General features: G+C 32.4%; 1 protein-coding gene across 15 annotated transcripts in view; it reads left to right on the top strand.

Annotated features, from left to right (window-relative positions):
• LOC122506151 (protein groucho-like) overlaps positions 1–23,022 on the top strand; it is a 66,564-nt gene extending 43,542 nt beyond the window's left edge. For 9 of the 15 annotated variants that reach the window (XM_043618169.1, XM_043618163.1, XM_043618160.1 and 6 more), the window contains 10 exons: positions 4,291–4,353; positions 4,429–4,515; positions 4,721–4,777; positions 4,900–5,223; positions 15,121–15,174; positions 15,449–15,637; positions 16,374–16,592; positions 16,978–17,045; positions 17,183–18,062; positions 21,215–23,022. In XM_043618169.1, the coding sequence (XP_043474104.1) occupies positions 4,291–4,353; positions 4,429–4,515; positions 4,721–4,777; positions 4,900–5,223; positions 15,121–15,174; positions 15,449–15,637; positions 16,374–16,592; positions 16,978–17,045; positions 17,183–18,062; positions 21,215–21,322 (2,049 nt within the window). In that variant the 3' untranslated portion in view covers positions 21,323–23,022. The remainder of the gene's footprint in view (positions 1–4,290; positions 4,354–4,428; positions 4,516–4,720; positions 4,778–4,899; positions 5,224–15,120; positions 15,175–15,448; positions 15,638–16,373; positions 16,593–16,977; positions 17,046–17,182; positions 18,063–21,214) is intronic. The other 6 variants (XM_043618165.1, XM_043618168.1, XM_043618167.1 and 3 more) reach the window with 5 other exon arrangements.
• The last annotated feature ends 258 nt before the right edge of the window (positions 23,023–23,280 follow it).

Below are 23,280 nucleotides of genomic sequence, written 5' to 3'. Positions count from 1 at the left end.
CATTTCAATTTCTCTTTGCAAAAAAAAATATGTATACAACATAGGACCAAATACATATATTCATATTTGTAGTGTTACATATTTTGCTACGCAATAAATATATGTGTGTGTGTGTGAGTCAGGGGTGGAGAAAAACTAGAGAAAAAGATGAAAACGAGGTGGTAAAAAAGTCATGTGCTCGCGCAAGTATTGTCCGGAAAAATGGTTATTCCTTCACGAATGTGCCCGATGCACATGCACATTACCCGCAGAACGGATGGTGAATGCTTTGGTGGGAGAAGAAGGTTGGAAGGGAGTTGTGAACGTTGTGGGAGTGAGGAGGGTGTAGGGTGGGTGGTTGGTTGGATGGGTGAAAGGGCGGATAAAGGGGGTAACATTGAGATTAGCAACGGGTAAAAAATCGATGTCATCGCTCCCAGCCCTCCCTTCTCCACCTCTCACTCTTTCTCTCTGCTCGACTCACTCACTCACTCAACCCTCCACTGCCATCCCTGGAGGGCCAAATAAAAGAACGCGAGAACACGCTCTCTACGTATATACGAGTGTGCTCGCGAAAGAGAGGTAAAAAAGAGTGAAAACTGTCGAGAGAAATAAAGACAGAGTGAGAGTTGGAAATGGTGGAAAGAGGGGACCAGGAAAAGCGTACCCCCCCCCCCCCCCTTCCCCTTCCCCTTACCCTAGACTCCCACCTACCCTTAACCGTCCGGCCACCAAGCCCGGACAGATAGATATAGTCAATGTATATATGCATGACAGCAAGAGGAACGCAAAGAATGAGCGAGAGAGAGAGAAAGAGAGGTGTGGCGGAAAGGTGGGTTACGTGCAGCAATTGGTCAGTCCACGAATTTTTTAATCGAGGCTTCTCTCTCTTTCGAGTTCCGGGTTTGGTGTCGAAAAAAACCTTTACATATACAACCTGAAGGACATCATCCTATTGCAATTTAGCGCAATTCTCAAAAAATTGTTTAAAAACTTTTTAATTATCCACTTAAGAATAACTACGCAGTTTAATAAAGTACTATAGAGGGAACTTTTACGAATCTTTTTGAAAAAGTAGAAAAAATCTATTCACGGTGTTTTTCCTAATAAATACGCAGTACACAATGCACTTGATAACAAACTAGAAATTTCGAACACACCGTCAACATCTTATTGAAGATTTAGATTACCGAAATCGTTCTTATTATTTTAAAAAAATATTTTACGGAAATCTTTCTCCATCGATAGTACCTAACGTAGAAATGTCTTCATTTACAATTCTATATTTTCTGTATTTAAAGAAAAGTTCTTTAATTCCTTTTTCTAAACTGCGTTTCGACTCTCCGATGTAAGTTATGTCGGACAACAATTGCAATTAAACTTGAAAACAATACTAGTTTAGTTCGATTTTTTGTTTTATCTTTGCTTAAATTTTTGATCGAACTCTTATTTTTATTAACCATTCAGGGTTGCCACAGGTCAGGGAAAAGTCAGGGAATTTTGTTAAAAGTACTCTGGAAAAAATTAAATTTGTAGAATATATAAGAAATTTCCGAATTTTTGAGTCTTTTTTGTTTGCCTCATAAACTATGAAATTGCCAAGAAATACAAAGCCTTCAATTTCTTCTATACTTCTATGACAATAATTTCTTTTTCAGTAACTTAATTAAATATTAAATAACTTAATTCTTGAAGAACTATTATACAATTATTATTTATAAATTATTTAAAGAATAACATTACTTAAAAATTTCAAAATTAATTAAATTTCAAAAGAGTTGCATTTACAATCTTCATAAGTATATAGGTGAACTTCAAAAGGTTTCAATTTGAAATTTTAAGAACAACTGCGATTCCAGAAATTTAATTATTTTCAAAAGTGATAAACTTCTTCGTATAAATTCAATTATATGTTCAAAAATTTAAAAAAAATACTTGTCAAAATTTCAATTTTCTTTATAAATATAATAAAATTCTTCTTCAAAATTCAATTATTTTCGTGAAAAATTTAATAAAATTCTTGGCAAAATTTCAATTATTTTCAAAAATTTTCCTTATTTCAATTATTCTTAATATCTACTATTTTAATATAATTTTTCAAAAGAATTCAATCATTTTTAAACAAAATGTTAATAAAAGTTTCACAGGAATTCAATTACTTAGCAATTTTTTTATAAAACGAACATTGGTTCCATTCAATTATTTTTAATTTTCTAATCAAGTTTCTCGAATGAATTCAAATATATTCAGAGAATTGAAAAACATAGTCCTGAAAAATTTAATTATTTCGAAAAATTTAAATAAAATACTCTTGAAAATTCTATTATTTAAAAAAATGGTAACGAAATTCTTTACAAGATTTAGTTAGTAAAATTGCAATTTAAATAAAATTTTCCTATACAATTCAATTATTTTTAATATACAATTCTTCTTAAGAATTCAATTATTTAAAGGAATTGAAGTTAAAGAAATCAATTATTTTCATAAATAATACAATTTTTCGCGAGAATTCAATTATTTAAAAAAAAATTTTGATAAAATGCTTTATAAAAATTTGAAAAATTGTAATAAAATTAAATCATAGAATACAATTATTATGGTGAAATATATAACATTTACCTAGGAATACAATTACTTTCAAAAAATCTTTGTAAAAATCTTCGAAACAATTCAATTATTTTCGTAAAAAATAAAATTCTTCGAAGCAATCCAATTATTTAGAAAATTTTAATAAAATTCTTCCCAAGAATTCAATTCTTTTCAAAAATAAACATTTTCAAATGAATTTAATTATTTAAAAAGTTTTTTTTTTTAAATTGTTCGTCAGATTTCAATTATTTTCAATTTTTTAATGAAATTTAATTATTTTCAAAAAGTAAAGAAAAAAAAGAAAAGAAAAAAGAATAAAAATTCTTCGCAAGAAATTAATTATTTTCATAAAGAATAATTATTTTTCTCCAGAATTCAATAATTGTTTTCAGAAATAAATTTTTTCATAGGAATTTATTCTTTAAAAAAAATTTTATTAAAATTTGTCGCAAGAATTCAATTATTTTCTCATCTTAAATTTATTATAAAACATGAAGAAATCGAGTCGCTTTCTTCATGTTTTATAACAATTTTTTGAAAATTGTTTAAGGTTTGAATTTGAATGTTTTGAAAATTTTAATTCTTATGGTATAATAATGATTAAATATTTATTTAAAAAAAGAAGTTATTAATGTTTTCGAATAATTTTACTTTTGAAGAAATTTGTAAATAAATGTATAATTAGAATATTTTTTTGAGTATCTAATAATCTTTGGAGTGAATCAGAATCTTCTTCAGGGTCAGGGAGAAAGTCAAAATCAGTCAGGAAAAAGTCAGGGAAAAAGAAAATTAAATTTTTGTGGCAACCCTGTCATTGGAATCGCAGCAAATTATGTAATTTAATATTTTATCAAAATATAATATTATCAAAATCTTTAATAATTGGTTATAATAACTTTATAGTTAAACGGAATGTCAATTTTTAAAATACGATTATAAATAAGTGATTTGCGATTGTTTTGTTTCTTATCAGTTGTTGGTAATTCTAGTTTTTGTATTATATTGATATTTTAATTTAGTTAATATTTTTATTTTCCAAAATCCAATGGATAATTGTTTTTAAAAAGAATATGTGAGTAACTCTCTTATTTTTTCTTGATGTACTTTGAGGTTAGCGAGGCAAAATGCCTCTTGGATGCGTTATTATAATCCAATGACGTAATTTTCTACAAAATAATCTAAGAGCGAGTGAAGTTCTCCTGGAGTAAAATTCAAGGGGTATTGAATAGCGGTTTTTACGTGTGTTTACTTTTAGGTTGAGCTTCCTAAACTCCGGTTTGTCACGATCAGTATCGAACTGTTATATAAACAGTGCAATAAAATCACTTTTGTCTTATTTTATTTTTGTACTGTTCATTAGAATCATAATTTTATAATTACCTACTAAATATAAGTTACTGATAATAAAATCTCGGGAGCTTTGTTTCGCGGTTAAGATATTCACCTCTATAATAGTTAACCACTTGAACCTCCTGTTAATTGTTCGTATGAAGATGGTAAATATGCAAATTATTTAAAAGAAATGATATTTTTGTTAGATTAGCGTTACCTGAAGGAAGACAATTGTATGTTATTTTCGTTGGAAAGAGGAAGAGGAAAATACGTTATCTGAACAGAGAAAAACTTATGTTATTTGTCTAGAATAAAAAAATACAGAACAGCCTTACCTCGACTGACCAACACAAGTTTTTCTAATATAGGAAAAATTTGTTCTTCTTTCAGACGGAGATCGCAAAACGTTTGAATGCTATTATTGCACAATTACTTCCATTTTTAGCACAAGAGGTGAGTAAATAGATTTATCACGTTTATGATTTTAATTTATCCTGATCGAAAGAGACAACAACGCGATAATAATAGCATGGGTTGCAGCATCAACAACAAGTGGCAAGAGCTGTTGAAAGGGCCAAGGAAGTCACTCCCACGGAAATCAATGCGATAATTGGGGTAAATTATTTTCTAAACTGAAAATATATTTTCATTTTCTTTACGACCACGTGGTTTAATTTTTGACTTTTCTTTCTTATTTAATTTCATTAATATATTATTATCAAGTGTAAGTGTAAAAAATATTGCTTGAATTGGAAAACTGTAACAACAACAGAGCGCTTGCGAGAGAGAAAATTAAAAATGAAATTTTGTTTCCTTTCAGCAGCAACTGCAGCAGCAGGGTTTGCAAATGCAACAACAAGGTCTGCAACAATTATTGGTATGTTACATCAGAAGCAGTAATATCTATATAGTTAAACTAAAATGTCAAAATGATGATGCTACAAAAAATGCTTCAGGTAGGATTGATGAATAATAAAAAGTGTACACAATTTACTTTAGCAACAAATCCAAGCTCAACAAATGGGAGGAATGTCGCCTGTTGGATTTTTGGGATTTGCGGGGGCGGCTGCCGCAATAGCCGGGGTGCCACCACATCTTGGACCCCCCGCTCATCCGGCGGCAATAGCTGCTCAAGCACAGGCGCAAGCACTTCTTAAATCGTCGGATTTGCAACATCGAAGCGCTGCTGCGACGCCCGAGGACCGTAAATCAATTACCATTACTGAACTCAGGCGATCCTCATCACCGCCGGAAAAATTTCGCACCCGCACCCCAGACCTTGAAAGCGATCCTAAAAGGCGGAAAGAAGAGAAACTCACCCACGTGAGTAAACCTAATTTCTTACCAACATTATAATTATAATATATACAAATCGAATAGCTGCCTAACACTTACTTGAAAGCTATTAATCCTTAAAATTACCATTATCGCGATTTTAGTAGATCTGTATAAATTACATCAATTTGCGGATTAGTTAATAAGGTCCAGGCAAATACGAGTACTAACTTAACTCTCCGTTTTCCAAGAAGGGTAAAATTTCATCCTTTCCCTAAATCATCTGACATTTTGAATTTTTTTAATTGACCTAGAATTCATAATCAGTAATACAAAAAACCCCCGAGTAGAATGTCCCAAACGATTCCATGAACCCTACTAAGGTATACATACTTTTAATAAATTCTATTGCTTCCATATAAAAAGAGTGATTTTGAATGATTAAATTCGCCAATTGTCCGTAAATGCAGGTTCAATTAGGAGTCTAGAGAAATTTTTTAAAGCAAATGAATGTATCGAATTGAATTAAAAATTGAATGCTCGTTACAAAAATTAATAGTAATTTTATGGCTTAGTAAATTTTTAGATAATTAGAATTTTTGAATTAAAAAAATGGAGAAATTCTAAATACACTGTTGTGGTCAGAGACCCAACAAAACAAACATTTAAAATCGCAAGCAAAGAGTTAAACGAGAGGCAGGGAAAACCTGAATGAAAAAAGTGGTAGCGCATACTAGGGAAACGAAAAGGAGCGACGGGACAAATAATCTAATTTAATTCGAGGGCTCCTGGGGCGCTGCCGCCTGTTTTCATGGTTTTAATTATACATTTTAGTTGATGTGAACCGCACAGTTTGTCACCTCGAACCATGTAACTGGCAAAAAAGAGAAACCCTTTGAAAAAAAAATTTCTTTTCACTTTTTTTTTTTATTTATTTTCCACCTGGGAATTTAGCTTTTCCCTCGAAATTTGATGATTAGGCGCCAAAGTCAGCAAATTTTGTTATTTAATAACAATTAACTTTTTGTACGAAACTGTCGTAAAATCAATGTTTGTTAAATTGATTTTCCACTTAATTGCGTACTAAATTAACTTTGTTATTATTTGAGGGTATAAATAAACCAAGGAGATGAGACAGAATGTCATTTATTTGGATTTTTTAAAGGAAACTTTTTAAAATATAGAACCGCACATATTAGGAAGTAGAATGTGATCCAGTTGAGGATTGTCATTTTGTTGAGAATAAATTTTAATTTAACATTAGTTCGAGTTTAATTCGTAAAAAGTCTATTCATTGGTGTTTTTCCTATAGTAAATACGCAGTGCAATGCACTTAATAGCAAACTAAAAACCTCTATCACACCGTCAACATCCAATAAAAGAACGTGGAATAAAGTTTTTTATTTTATTTAAAGTTCATGCTTGGAAATTTTAGTTTTACTCAACATGTAGTGCTTTACTTTACTTACATTACAAATTTTTACTGAATCTTCTAAAATCAATCGAAAAAGACAATTTAATTTATCCAATAGTTGCAACAAGGGTTTTATAATTAATTAAATTTGAATACTAAATAATTAGTGCATTGTGCTAACAAGTTTAGAAGATATAATTAAAAGTCTTAAAATGTCTTTTTTACGAATCTTCCCTAAATTTTAAATTTACAATTTCCTTTTGTTACCGCTTGAAGTTTTCCGATTATGAGATATAGCTTTTTCCCTTCACTTGAGAATTTAAAGAATTCATATTGAAAAGCTAATTCTGATAAATTTAGTGATCAGTGGTAGAACAATTGAAATAGCGACGAAACGAGAAGAAAAGAAATAATAGTATGAGTGGGAGTAAGTGAGTGATGAGGGGGAGGGAAGTGGAAATAAAGTAAAACAGGAGGTGTGAATGGAAAGAGAAAGAGAGAGAGAGAGAGAGAGAACGTTTACCGGAAATGAGTTCTCGCGTGTCCACGCTCTACTCTTGGAACTATACTCCTCGTCCCCTTTTCTCTCCACCCCTTCTCTATTCAGGGGGTTGTGCTAGTCGTAGTTCTCAAACCCCTCAGGAAAACATTAATCAAAGGAGCAGCGGTGCACCCCGTTACCGGTACGACGAAAGATGGAAATGCCAAGCCAACACGCTCAAAGTATTGCGGAAGTGAAGTTAGGTCAGGTTACCTCCTTCTACCAAATAGGTTCCCTCTTTGGATGCTAATGTTATACCGACATTGAATCGTTTCTTAATGGTGTTATTTCAAACAAGTTATAATTATAGGAGCGTTTTACATTCAAAGGACAAGGACATTTTAACAATTTCAACATTCCATGTGGAACATTTTCCAACACTTCTTATATATACTATAATCGAAGCACGTGTTTTATGGCCATTTATCGAATTCATTTAACCTTTAATTAAACTTTTCTTTTTACATACTTTACATTAACAAACGCCTAGTTACGAACGGTTAGATAATCTTACGAATCCATTTCAAATTTTAATGACATTCCCTTTATTTGTCTATTATTTCTCTTCACACATTGGGAAAAAAAAGCTTTAAATTACAGTTATGATCCGAGATTGGTAGCATCCAGAAATTTTCTGTTATAAGATTTTATTGAATTTTATTATCTAAAGTAATCCAAAGAAATAGGAAATTTAGGTGTTCTGGAATAAGCATTTAAAGAAGCCGGAATTCACCACATAAAATTGTATTTTGTTACGTAATATATAAGTTTCATTTAAAATAAGAGAAATCCGCGAGAATGAAGATTACTTTTTTCTCGGTGTGGATATATAATCCGGGACCGAAATTCACAAACTAAACTTTTCTCAACCAAGTTCATGAAACAGTTTTCTCACCATCAAATCGTCTGTCTCTCTCTTTCTCTCCCTTGATCATTTCCTACCGACTATAATTACCGAGAGTATAAAGAGGAGAAAATAAAAAGCTTTAAAATGCCTCCAGCTCCTGAAAATAATTCACTGTCTTGATAGTAATTAAAGACCGATCTGAAAATCGTGGAAAATCTGTGAAGAAGTCTGATTTTCTATTTCCAATTGTAATTCACGGCGCGGCCACTTTCTCAACGATTTATGCGTGATATCGCGCCCAAACTCGACAGACAGAAAAAAAAGAAAAAGAGTCAGGTTAAAAAAGAGAGAGAGCGAGAGAGAGAAACGAGGGGCTTTAGGCGTCAGTTTTGCTCGGTGGTAAAGCCGGCGTATAGTAATCGAAAAATGCAGGACATATCCATCAGGAAATCCAGAGTTTTTAATATTATATAGACACACTGGACAAGTCCTGGATAGGGTAACTGGTGAGGGTGGATTGGGAGAACAAAAAAAAAAAAAAAAAAGAGGCAAAGAGAGGAGAAGCAGAAAAAAGAAGAATACACGTCGAGAGACCGAGCGACCAACCAACGGTGTTGGACAGTGACGAGCGGGTAGGTAGGACCCACAAAATAAACTGAAACCACCCCTTCCACTTTTGCCTCCAACCCAACAACGTTCATCCAGGATGCTTCAACCGAACCCTACCCCTAGACAGCCCCCTCCTTTCTGCTTCTCCTACTCGGCGGTGGTAGCTCGACCAAATAAATTACACCGCTTCGTGACGCGAAAAAATCCAACGAGTTGCAAGAGCGAGCGAAAGAGCATAATGTATATATAGATATATGGAGAGAAAAGGGAGAAATACAGTGAGCGAGAGAGTGAAAGGGTTGAATGCGTGAGCAAGTGAGAGAAAAGAAGCAGCACACTGAACAAAGTGGATGAGACAAGAAAAAAGATAGAGGCAGGGCGGAAATAAAGGGAGAGGGATACTGTGTAGGAGGAGGATACCGTGGTCCGCTTTAATTGGTTCGACGTGGTCAGATGAAAAATTCAACTCCCACCTCCGAGATGCTATCTCTGTCGATGTAGACTAACACCGAAGAGCATACAATAGATGAGTTGACCTCTCACTACTGAGAATAATTAAGGTTCCCTTTTTTTCTCTCATGAAATTTTTTCCTTTCTAGAAGACAGAGATTTTCTCCTTTCATTAAATGGTATACAGCAGAAACAAACCTGTCGAAGTTCGACCTGTTCGACCGAGGTTTAAAATTCATAAAAAGCTTTATTCGTTGGTGTTTTTCTTAATGCACTTAATAGTAAACTAAAAACATCGACAATCGTCAACAACTATTCAAGATCGTGGAACTTGGATTACTGAAATCGACCCTAGGGTAGGTGTGAACAATTTACGAAAAATTATTTTACGGAAAGATAAGTTGTTGTTAGCAGTTCGGACCGAAACACTGCGAGTGGTACGACAAACTTTCAGCCGACGTTTAATTCAAAAAAATCTATTCATTGATACACGCGCAGTACCAAGCACTTAATAGTAGGCTAAGAATCTCGATCATATCGTCGAACGTAGATTATAAAATAAATTTTCGTAAATTGATCACCTATCAAAAGACAAAAATCGATGAGACATCGATTCGACTGCAAGGAGCATGAAAAGACTACCCAGATGAAGCTAGAAGCTCGCTAACAATTTACCTTGATAACGACGGAAAGCTGAACCAAAGTTTAGTCCAGAAACGAAATGAGAGCAGAGAATGCAGATCATCATACAATAAATGCGCTATTTGCGCTCTTTTCGTTTCGTATACAGTAGCTGAAGAGCGAGGAAACGTAGCTTCACCCTGTGCTTTTGGCTTCAGAGTGTTGTGTGCGGTAGAAGGGGTTATTGGGAGCTCCTAGGTGCACTGGGATGAAGGACGCTACAACCCCACCCACACCTCCCCAGGAGGCAGAGGATAGCTCGGGAATGGTATAGATTTTTATGTCTGCGAGAAATACAAAATGATGGATATAAACCTCAACCCCTCACGCCTCCTCGCCTTTCGAACCACCGCGCTCTCTCTCTCACTGCCCCCAACTCTCTTTCCGCCTGGCGCTCACGTTTCCCACCCTCACCCTTACTCTCGAACTCACCCAACTCTGCTGCCTCTGACGCACCCCCCTGCCCCCTACCTCACCCCTCGTCGGAAGCTCAGAGCGAATGTTTTGTCATCATACCAGCCCACCAAAGCCTCACCTCTCTCTCTCTCTCTCTCTCTCTCTCTCTCCATTCCACTCATAGCATCACCGACACCCAACGCTCGTCAAGCGACTCGCAACCCCCGCTCTACTTTTACACTATGCTTACTCCCAAGGCCTCAACAAATACCTACGCACTTGTGCCCCTTTGACACTCACCCTTACACAATTTCTTCTCTCTATAGCTGTCCAAACAATGCGATGTCTTTTTTTTCTTTCTACATACAACACCGAGATTATTTTTGATTGCAATTTCAGTTGAATTTATATTTTTTCATGTGGAAAATAGTTTTGTCTCAAGATTCGAAATTTGTTTCGGGGTTCTTATTGGTTTTTTTATTATTCAAAAGCACCAGGAATACGGAAATTTGGTTTAAGGAACTAGAATAAGTATCCATTTTGTCCAGTAGTCTCATGGTTCAGCGATATAAGCGCCACTATGATTCATTCTGGTTTACCACCAGCCGAGAATAAGTTATCGACAGCTGATAAATTTTACCTTATTTCTTCAGCGTTTAACTGGATCGTGTCTTTACCTTATACACTCTAGAGTTTAACTCCTTAATTCTTACAAAAAAAAACACCTCTATTCATCAAATAAATAGTAAATTTTTCTATTGGGAGCATAACATTATACTGGAAACATAACAGTCTGGGAAGACTTCATGTCAAGAATGCAACTGGATTTTTAAAAGTTTTGTCCTCCATTTTGAATGTTGTAAATCTGACTTCAGATTCATAATAAGCGACCCAGGAAAAACACCCGAGTAAGAGATATCAACAAATTTTAAATACATCGTGGGGTTTAATTAGATTTTTCCATTGGTTCGCCAGTAGCTTCGCAAATCTCCACAGCCTCCCATTCGAAGCTACTTTTAAGACACAAAATCAGAAATTTACTATAATCCCTGGTACTTTCCTCCAATTGCTTACTATACCCAATAAACTCTTCTACAGTGGCTCCTAATAAACCGTCTAATTTTAGCTTATTCTTATTTAACAAAAACCGAACTATTAACTCTCTGCTGATGCTAACGACCGTTATCGTCAAAAATCGTCATTCTAGACGCCTGGTGGGGACTATGGGAGTTACGTTCTTTGGCGATAGTGTGGGCGATAAGTTATTAGCATCAGCAGAGGGTTAATATCAATTCACAATTCTAAGTAATGATCTCGATAATTTCCACTCGTCAAATAAAGTCACGACTTCTTGGAAACCTACAAGTGTCGATCCATCTGATTATTCTCCTTTCTCACTGTTCCTCTGTTTTAAAAACAACAAAAAAAGTCTAATTCAGATTTGACGAAAGCCACGATTCCTAAGACGTTGATTTGGTTAATTAAAGATTTAATGTCAAGTTAATTCTGCAGAGATTGAATCAAATAGAAATTCGGTTATAATGGAAGATTTCGCTAAACTCGAAATTGGGTTAATGACAATTCCGTTATTATATAGGAATCTTGATAAATAGTATTTGTGTTAAAAATAGTACTTTTTCATCCACCCTGATCATATGCTCAGTGCATAATAAAAGCAAGTTCTTCTGCCTTGCTGAATAGATTCATCGTTACATTTCTGTTACTGTGCCCTCCAATTCGAACGATTGAATTTATGCATGTACGATTCTTTATATTTGCTAGTGTATTTTTTTCCTCTTTTTTATTGAATCTTGCGGAAAAGGTAAAATTCCTTTTTGACTGTATTGCTGATATGAAATTTTTCTTTCTTGGGGAGATGAATGTCGCAAATAGCTATAGATATTATTTTTGTGTAAATAGCTATAGTTATATTTTATTTTAACAATTGTCTACACTCTACAGGAATATCTAATGGTTACTCAGCTGGCACACATCTAGATATATACTTGAGTTGTCTGTTTCTTATACCTAATGAGTCACCAAAAACAACTTTGTTTTCAAGTATTCTTTTCTAAAATTTTATTTCCATTTTCTCGAATACAACGTACAAAATTTTTATCCAAAAGAAATATCCTCTTGATCGGTGACAAATGCGATCTTCAATCCTATAGACGGAGTCATAATCTTATACGATTACAATTCATTAATATACTTTGTTTATAAATTTATCTGCTTTTCGGGAAATCCTAATATTAACTTCATGTAGGACATAAAAGAAAAAGTTATTGACACGATTTTCACTCTACCACAAGGAAAAAAGCGAAGGTGGAGTAAAATGAAATGTCGTAAAAGTGAAATTGCAAGGTTGCTTTTCTCAAGTGTCTTTTTCTATCATATCTACTTTTTCCTTTTTATTCTGAAACATTATAATGCACAAAAAAAAAAAAAAAAAAAAAAAAAAAAGTATAACAATAGTATTTTAAACATGTGTATATGCACTTTTATGCACGAGGTCTTGAATTATTCTGTCCCTAAAGTGCAATACCATTATATTCCTTTTTACGTATTTTTATAGCTTTCGAGAAACAATTTTAAAAAATTCATATTTTCACTTTGTTAGAAAAAAGAGAACAATTTACTACTTTAGTTTTAGTTTATTGTCCTGAGCCATTAATTGTCTCTAACAATTGTACTAAAAACGATCGAAATCTTTATTTTAAAAATATATTTTATCAAGAAAATGTTTCTATAAAATTCATGTCATTTCTGCAAACAGTTTGCGTAATTAATCCTTATGTGAATTAGGTAAAGAAAGACATTCTTATTTAGTTTGAACTTTTGAAAAGAGAAAGAAAGCAATATTGTTGTCTGAAGGGAGAAAATTTTGTCATTTTCATTGAATGCGTTAGATTTTCAGCGTTATGAACAGAGACTACAATTTGCCTTCTCGTGAATAATTGTTAATTAAATAAAATGAAGAGAAGAAATTCCACAGAATGCTCATGTGGAGCAAGTACAAGGCCCTTTTTCTATTATCTATATTTTTCTCTCTTTTTTGTTATTCAGAAATGCGACAGCGCATTAAAGCTACTCGACTGGACGAGCGCGAAGGGTGAAGGGTGAAGGGTTTGGGGAGGAGATGAAATAGAAAGGGGAGGGTGGCACAGGTAGAAGTTGACGAGAACGTGAAGGGTTTAGAAAAGCAGTGGAATGGTGGTGGGAGAAGGAGTGTACGAGGGTTGAAAAGGGATGCAAATGTGGAATGGGTGAAAAGAACTGCGGAGCTTCACTCAGAGAAAAACGGTCGCTGTGCAGGAGGAAAATAAAGGGAAAAACGGTTCGTATGAAAATGTAATTAGGGGAAGTGTGGAAGCTTGGCTCATTGCGGCCTCTATACCTTTCGCGTTTTCTCTCTGGAACTATAACATGTTTATTAATGTTTTGCAACTAAACTTTAGCGCATAAGGATTTCTGCTCGCTATAAACATTTTAGTACCTTTATTCGGAAAACATTTATACATTTAGATGTAGGTTATAAAGCGCAAAATTTCTCTAGCGTAGAAAATTAAATAAATTTAGTGCTGAAAATTCGTTACAATGGAAGTCTAACGGATTTGTTGTTTTCATGATTTCGTTTATTTTGTGCATTTATCATTGCTATTGATTTCAGCGATCCAACAATCAAAAATCTATTCATTGGTGTTTTTCCTAATAAACAATTCTTAAATCTCGACCACACTGTCAAGATCGTCGGATGTCGGAACGCACTTTTAAAAAAGTATTAAAATTCAAAGTTGAAATTCTGTTGAAATGGATTTGTTTTAATCATGTGAAATCGTGGTATATAGAAAATGCCGCATAATTGGAATTGAAGCTGAGCGAGGAGGTCAGGTTGAGCTTGTTTACAGAATGAACGAGGCGATGTGATGCGATGGAATAAAGAAGTCGAGAAGCATAGTATATAGAGACTGAGAGATGAAGCGGAAGGGAAGGGAAAAAATTAGAGGATTCTTGAGGCGGAGAGTCGAGTGGTGAAGGTGGTGGGTAGTCGAATAATAGAGCTGCCCTTAATACCGTCATCCTCGCAACTCTGGGGTTCAGTGAGTGGAGAAAGAGAAAGAAAGAAAGAAAAGAGAAAACTAGTCACTGGGTTTTTTTCGGGGGGTGAGAGGGATGAGACTTTTAGAGGGTGACTCGTGTCCTGTGTGCAAGAAGAGAAGAAATGAAATAGAAGAGATGATAACATTTGTATCATATTTAACGCTAGAACGAGCAAGTTAAAAGAGAAAAGGCACTCTTGTTTCATTCACTACGCGTGTCTTTTCTTCTTCTCTACTAAAAGTGTACTAAAAGTGTACTAAAAGTGTACTAAAAGTGTACTGAAAGCCTACTAAAAATCTACTAAAAATTTATTGAAAGTTTACTAAAAGTATACCAAGTTTGACTAAAAATGAAGAAATAAAATATTGTTCAGCTCTAAAATCGCAATTCCAATTAAATCAACCAGAATTCTGATCACAATAATATTGGAGTTATTTTGTAGAAGCTGTAATTTCAAAATGTGTCATTGGATAGTTAGCTTGTTATACATGTAGGTGTGAGAGAAATCAATACCTACTATTATAGGTTTCTATTTACCCAAGTTCATCGTCCGTGTACAAATTTATTGCGTGTCTCTCGCACATAATCTCTAATCTCTATCGATGGAATCGTCGGCAATGTACCGAACAGAATTTGACGAGGGATCCGCAAAGCACCTTGAATCCACATCTATTTATTACATAAAGGCTCAATGCTACACGTCTTTTTTCGCTAAAACTTGAATTAAAATTTCCCTTCTATTCTCATATTCAGGTACAGTATAGAACTTTGCCCATTGAGTCTCAGTTACTTGAATTCACATTTTATTTCCATATGTCTCTTCATCACTTGACTATAAAATTATGAATTACGACGCATTCGGTAAACATAAAATATTTGAGAAATAATGTGTACTTTCCATTTCAGGAAAGTGATGGGGAAAAAAGTGACCAGGACCTTGTGGTAGACGTTGCCAGTGAGGTAAGTCTTTGAACATTCAAGTCTATTAAATACAAGGAAGGAAAGGTGGTTATACTTTACACCGAAAATTTTTTCACCAGAGTATAAAACAGAGTGTTTTTTTTGTCTCAGTTTGATTAGTTGGAAAAACGGGAAATTTCTTTTTGGACATTTTTATTTTGTAAAATATATCGAAAATATTCATGTGACTCCCTCCTTCGTAGTAAAAAAAATTTCAGAATGGAATGATGTGATAAATATTATACAATTACGGTGTGTGTTACACATATACCAGGAGATAACGTCACCTCATGCGAATGGTGAACATGTAGAGCCACGTGAAAATGGTACTTTGGAGAAGCATGGCTCTTCTGGCCATGGCGGTCCAACTTCCGGTTCCGGTACGATCTCTGTAAAGGACAGACCCCCGTCGCGAAGCGGAAGTTCTTCAGCACGGAGTACTCCCTCTCTGAAAAGTAAAGATGTAAGATCTTGCGAAAAGCAAGCTATATTTTGCTTACTCAATAATACCGTTTTTATTGCTTTCGCCTCGTAATCTATGGCACAGTATTTATTTCATTTTAATTCAAATTTCATTTTAAAAAAATTAAGAATTTAAGAATTCTAATGGAAAGTACATTGCAAATTTACTATATATAAATTTCTATAGAAGAATTTATCTTTTTAATTTAACTTTGCTATTAAATATTGTAAATTCGACAATTTACTTTCTATCCAAGTTAATTTATCCACATCAATTGAGATACCTGTTTCGTCGATTATAAATTATACAAGTTTAAGAGACAAAGAATGAAGATAATTTAAAGTTTAATCTACCGTTGACACATCCATTTTTTTAACGCTTCTACATGTAATTTTGTTGACGGAAAAGAATATAATAAACTTATTATTTATATAGCAGAACGCAATTTAAAATTTTTAAAAACAAACTTCAGTATCGTAATCAGCGACCTGAAACTCTTTCATACAATACAAAAATTGCAAAACAAATGATCAATTGGTTAGAAATTAAACCGCCATTTTCGAGTTTTTAAAAACTGATCACATACTGACTTTCTTTTTCACCCTGTTTTTAGAAAGGCAAAAATTTGAAACCAAGTGTCAACGGTACATTTGTCAACTTTAATCACACAATAAACATAATTGTTTGATTTTGATAAACGTTCGCTATCATTATTAAACTTGCGATATATTTAAAGATCGACAAACCGGGTACTCCGTTAGTGGGTTCGAGGGGCTCGCGCAGTTGTACGCCAACATTGGGGGCAATCCCTGGGCCGTTGGCGTCGCGAGTCCATCATCCGCCATCCTCGCAGCAAACTCCACCTCAAGGTTTTCAGGGCTTGCCGTCCCGAGGCAATGAACCACCGCAATCACCTTCGCCATACAACAGTTTACACTATGGCAGGTCAACTATGGTAAATATTTATAAATTCATAATTACTTCTCAAGTAGAACTTAAGTAGAAAGCTTCAATATTTTCCCAGCTTTTATCTTCTGTATGGGCCACAATCATGTGCTTTCTTCAAAAATAATTATTATCATTAGAAATGATTTTGTCAATGCGGACTGTTAGGTTCGACAAAGAATAAGAAATAAATACTTTTGAAAGTTTAGAATAATTTCTCAATTTAAAAATAAGTTGGAGTTAGCCATTTTGGAAAATATCTCGGAAAATATGAAAGAATGGGAAAGTAGTTCCATTATATGAGTTAGCATGTACCGGGTTCCTTATCTGACTTGTCTGGAGTTGTTTACGCTTCAACGTGCTTATAGGAAGATTAAATCTCTTGTGTTTTGCAGCTTGGATTCGATGGTCACGTGCGACTTCCTTCGAGCAATGGACTAAGCAATATTCCAGGCGGTAAGCCGTAAGTGTCACACACTGTAATTAACACGCACGCTGCTCCCGTCTAATTGCATACAACATTCTTTCATTCACGTGCTTTTATATTTGAAGAATTCCTTTTCCTTTTTCATATGGACTTGATTGAGAATTTGATTCCAGTGCTTACTCCTTTCTGGTGAATGGCGAGGGCCAACTGCAGCCGGTGCCGTTCCCGTCGGACGCCCTGGTGGCCTCGGGAATTCCACGACACGCCCGTCAAATCAACACCCTGACCCATGGCGAAGTGGTGTGCGCGGTGACAATTTCGAACCCGACAAAGTACGTCTACACGGGCGGCAAGGGCTGCGTGAAAGTGTGGGACATTGGGCAGGGGATCAACGGGACGGCGAACCCCGTCTCGCAGTTGGACTGTCTGCAGCGGGACAACTACATCAGGTCAGTGAAGCTGCTGCCCGACGGGCGGACACTCATCGTCGGGGGCGAGGCGAGTCAGCTGAGCATCTGGGACCTGGCGAGCCCCACGCCCAGGATCAGAGCCGAACTCACGTCCTCGGCGCCGGCGTGCTACGCGCTCGCGATCTCGCCCGACTCCAAGGTGTGCTTCAGCTGCTGCAGCGACGGCAACATCGCCGTGTGGGACCTGCAGAACCAGACGCTCGTGAGGCAGTTCCAGGGGCACACGGACGGGGCCTCCTGCATCGACATATCGGCCGACGGCTCCAAACTGTGGACCGGCGGGTTGGACAACACCGTGAGGTCGTGGGACCTCAGGGAGGGCAGACAATTGCAGCAACACGACTTCACGTCGCAAATATTCTCTCTCGGCTACTGCCCCTCTGGAGAGTGGCTGGCTGTGGGAATGGAGAATTCCAATGTTGAGGTCTTGCACGCCTCGAAGCCCGACAAGTACCAACTTCATCTGCACGAATCTTGTGTGTTGTCTTTGAAGTTCGCCTCCTGCGGTAAATGGTTCGTCTCCACTGGGAAGGACAACCTTTTGAACGCGTGGCGCACTCCCTACGGAGCATCGATATTCCAAGTAAGAATCATTTCCCTCTTTCACTAAATAATTTAAACACGAAAATTTACGAAAATCTCCCAAGGTGACAGTGGAGGAACCTTAGTGGTTTCTCTTGTGGTTTTAAATAAAAGTCAAACCATTTCAACTATAAGACTTTATTAAACGGAAAGATTCTAAGCGCTCTCTGACTACTGATTGAGAGGCATATTAAAGCATAAAGAAATCGATCACTCCACATGTTTTATAATAATTTCAAAAGTTTTCAATTTGAATGTTTTCAAGAATTTGAATTCAAGGTTGCCACGCTTTTCCTCATTTCAAATTCCCTGACTTTTCCAATTTCTCCAGGTTTTTAAAACTACATTTATATTTTACCAAACTGAATAACTCCCTGATTTCCAGACTCAAAACATTCACTTTTTACCTGCTCTATTACATTTATTTACGAATTTCTTTAATTGTAACATTACTCAAAAACATCAATAACTTCGTTTCATAACATGAATATTTAATCATTATTATTTTTTTTTACAGAAATTAAGATTTTAAAAAATTTGAAATTCAATATAATTAAAACTTAATACTATCAGTATTGTATATTATAAAAATATTGTTACTGTAATTTCTTCAAAATTATATTTTCATTTCAATTCAATTCTTCATTTCTAGAATATTTTTAACTAAAATTCTTCTCTAAATCAATTTTTTAAAAAGTTCTTTTCTATTTAATTTTACGTAATTTCGCGATTATTCTCACATTCTTCAATTAAATATATATTAGAAAATAAGAAACTTGAAGAATTAAAGAAAAATTCAATTAAACTTTAAAAAAAAAAAATAATTCTACAGAATTGTTAATTAAAAGTACGAAAAGTTCAAATTTCCAAATATTTTTAATTGAAACCTTTTGAAAATTCAATTATTTCTAAAAATCCACGCTACGCTTTTAATATTCAATTATAATCTAAACTTTTAACTGAAATTCATTTTTAAAACTAAACTTTAATTAGAAAATTCTACTGGAATTCAATTATTTAAATACAAATAAAATGCAAATAAATAATTTATTGAATAATTGAACGTTTCTTAAAATTGAATTTTCTTATAGAATTTTATCAGCAAATTTTTAAATAATTGAGTTCTCTTGAAAAATTTTAATAAAAGTTTTAAAAATAATTTCATTTTTTAAGAAATTTGATGAAAATTTTATTAAAAATAATTGAAATCCTAACAAGAATTTTATTCAAATTTTTGAAAATAATTGAATTTCGAAGAAAAATTTTATTATTTATAAATATAATTGAAATTTTGACTAGAATTTTTGTAAATTTTTCAACATAATTATTGGATTTGAAAGTAATTGAAAGTCTGCGATTAGTTTTATTATGTATTTATGAAAATAATTGAATAATAATTTATGAAAATAATTTGTAGATAATTAAATTCCTGTGAAATTTTTATTATTTATGAAAATAATGAAATGTTTGCGTAGAATTTTATTAAAACTATTTTTTACCTATAATTGAATTCATTTGCGAATTTTTATTAAATTAGTGGATATTAAAAATCATTAAATTGAGGAAAGTTTTTGAAAATAATTAAAATCTTGCCAAGAATTTTATACTAAAATATTTGAAAATAATTGATTTTCTGCAATCATTTGTAATTGCTTCAAAATTCAATTTGTTTTAGTGTTTTTAAGTAAAATTCTTCTTTAAATCCATGATTTTTATTAATCAATTAAATGTATATTAATAAATGTAACTAATTTCAGAAGAATTTTAGTTATTAAATTTTTTTTTAAATTTCGAATTAAATTCATTAAAAATTGAAATTTTAAAAAATCTCAAATAAAAGTCACACAATAACTTTAGAAAACAACAATTATTTTCCAGGATTTCGATCAAAATTCCCTGACTTTTCCAAATGTTTTTAAGGTTTTTAAAATTCCCTGACATTTCCAAATTTTTTTAAGGTTTTTAAAATTCCTTGACATTTCCAGGTTTTCTACGTTTCCAGGTTGGGTGAAAACTCTGTAATTCCTACGAAAAAATAATAAAGATTGAATATTTATTTAAAAATGAAGAATAATATATAAAAATGTGATAAAAATGAATTGGTGTTTTCGAATAATTTTACAATTAAATAAATGAAATAGAACATTTTTTTGCGTATCTAATGATTTTTAAAGTGAATCAGAATATTCTTTAGGATCAGGGAAAAGGTGAAAAATTTGTCTGAAAATCAGAGAAAAGTCAGGGAAAAGGAAAATTAAATTTTTGAGATTTCTTAAAAATGACCTTTGTTGTTTTGTAAACCGAGAGGACTCTTGTATTACTGCAACGGAGGCAAGAATATATTCAAAACCAAGATAATTTTCCTTTTTAATGATAGTAGTTTTTGAAATATTTTTTGCACAAAATTTACGTTGCGATAAATTAAACGGCTGGCAAAAACATTTTTTAAACATTAAATATTGAAAACAAAAAAGAATGCAAAAAGTAGGTCTAAAATAAAAATAGAATGAAAAAAATATATATTGACTTTAAAGAGCCATGAAAAATCAATAAAATTATACGTTTCTTTTAAACAATTGCTTCACGTTCGTTTATATGGATGAAAAACTTTTTACCCCATAGACAATATTTACAGAAACATTTTTAAAAAAAGAATTTTAATGCAGTAAAAATGAAAAATTTAAATTTATCTTTAAATGAAAAATAGTAAATTTAAATTCTAAGTATTATTGACGAATTATATTAATTTTTCTGAAAAAAATGTTTATGAATTTTTTAAACGAAAATTATAAAAAAAAAAATTTTTTTGAATTCACTTTGCGTTTAGTAGATAAAGACAACTTTAGTCGGTCAATTGGCTGGAAGATATCGTCTTTACCTATTTTCATATAAAATTCACATTCACTGAACTGAATGTCTCTGTCATTCTTATAAATCTTATGTACGTTTCATTGAAGTAATGTTCCCGCAAAACATTATTCATTCTTTATATGTTATTTGAAAATATTTAATATCGATATTTAAATTTTATATAATAAATATTATATATAATTATGTTATTCTTTTTAATCGATATTTAAATGTCAGAAACAATAATTAAAAATTATTTTCAGTATTCGTTTGTTGTAAAATTTGAATTGCTTTTATTTGCAGTCAAAGGAGTCATCGTCAGTGTTGAGTTGTGACATTTCGACTGATGACAAATTCATCGTGACCGGTTCAGGTGATAAAAAAGCCACAGTTTACGAAGTGATTTACTAGACTGAATTTATTCATAATTAAGATCTGTAAAAATATTGTTTTCTCTAAAAAAAACTTTTTTTTTTGCATACTGTTACTGTTGATCAATTTTTCAAACTTTTTCCAAAACTCGAAAAAGTCAAAGATACTCTAAATTTCAAGAATATAATTCATTTTCTTATTTTAAAACAAATAAGAAATTTAAAAAAAATTTTAAATAAGAAATTTCGTTTAGAAATGTAAACTTTGTGATAGCCAGAAATGATCCTTTTGTGAAAATTATTTTGAATTTAAAATTTCAGTTGTAGAATTAAATAAGTATTCTTTAATTTAGAATATATTTTTTTTTCGAGTTGGAGAAAATTGAAAAATGTAATTTTTGAAATTGTTCATAAGTTCTGATGTTTGTGTATACAATATATTTGTCGAGGATCAATTCATATACCGAAACAGATATTCCTACTGTCAGCACCATTAATGCGTTGTATTATTAAACACAATAGTCATTTTGTAATCAAAACAATGACCATCGGCCTATTTGGATTCAATTAATAATTGTTTTAGTGGAAAATCACTAAAAAAAATACTTCAATTTTACGTTTTGTGTAAAGTTTTCTCTTTTAATATAGAAATTACTAAAGTAATTAAAAAAATTGTACAAACATTTTTAAATATAGAATATTATATATATTATTGTAATTGTAAAACTTTTACTTCGTTAAATTGAAAATTTTATCGAAACAAAATTTTTTAACACTTTATTTTAAATTCAGTAATATTGAAATGTAGAGAATAAATTCTTTTTAAAAAAAAGTTCCTTTTAAATGTATCAGAATTAAAGATTTTATATTTTATATTAATTTTTATGGAAAAAAAATTATGAATTTAAAACAGAATCGAAAATCTGAATAATTGTTTGATTCGAGAGGGATAATAAGTTTTTTTAAAATAAAAATCAAAGAAAACTATAAGTGTTATTTTATTCCACTTTTTTTTGAATCTTCTTCGAAATTGGCTAAATAATTTTCAAAAGTCAGTCATTTTTTAAAAAATTTGGGTTTTGTTATTTTAATTTTTATTAATATTTTCAAAACATTTTAATAAGCTGATAGTAAAAAAAGGGAGTAAAACAAATTAGAGTGAAAGAAATAAAAGAAAATACTAACAGTTTTTCTTTTTGATATTTTAATGGAAAATTATTAACCCTCAAAAATCGGTGTTTCTTTTCCAAAGTCGTTAATTAGTTTACTAGTGATAATAAAGCGGCAATTAAGAGGAAATGCATAGAAAAAAGTAAATTAAATAAAATCTCGAATAATAGACACGAATATTATTCTTAAAGATGTGATAACAATGACATTTTATTGCCTCGCGATTGTATAAATAAGAATGTGTTAATAGAAGAAAAAAGAAAAAAAATCTGTAGTCTTTGTATGCAATGAGTGATATTTAAGACAAAAAAATGTTTGTTGCAACAAAAAAAAAAAAAAAAAGAAAACAAAATAGCGTACAAAATCGAATTATATTATAATTCTGAGTGTTTGGAGTGCTTGGTTTTTTTGTGAAAGCGATGAGTATGCTGTGTGCGTGTGAAAATCTTTGTATAGTATTCATTATACTTCCGAATTGTACACTGATAAAAATGTGTGTAAAGGCTCTAAAGAAACGAAACATGTTTAAATATGTATAGTAACAAGTGCACATAAACAGACAAAACGAAACTATTTCTCTACTCTAGCTAGATCCACTTTCCATGTAGTCTATCATCAGAGGGACAATCATTTTATTACTTTTTTTATTATTATCAATTATTATTGTTATTATAGCAACATTCTTTTATTATTTAATAAATAGTAAATATTATATAATATCATATATTATATAACTTTCTATCTTAATTATTTTTTTTAAATCTGAACAAAAGTAATAAAATGAAAAAAGGATTTTTTTAAACGAGTTTAAATGAAATATTCTTGAAC

The sequence above is a fragment of the Leptopilina heterotoma genome, unplaced genomic scaffold (assembly GCF_015476425.1).
Source record: "Leptopilina heterotoma isolate Lh14 unplaced genomic scaffold, ASM1547642v1 Lhet_397, whole genome shotgun sequence".
Lineage (NCBI taxonomy): Eukaryota > Metazoa > Arthropoda > Insecta > Hymenoptera > Figitidae > Leptopilina > Leptopilina heterotoma.
Note: the sequence above shows the minus strand (reverse complement) of the source record. Positions and strands in the feature narration are given on the sequence as shown.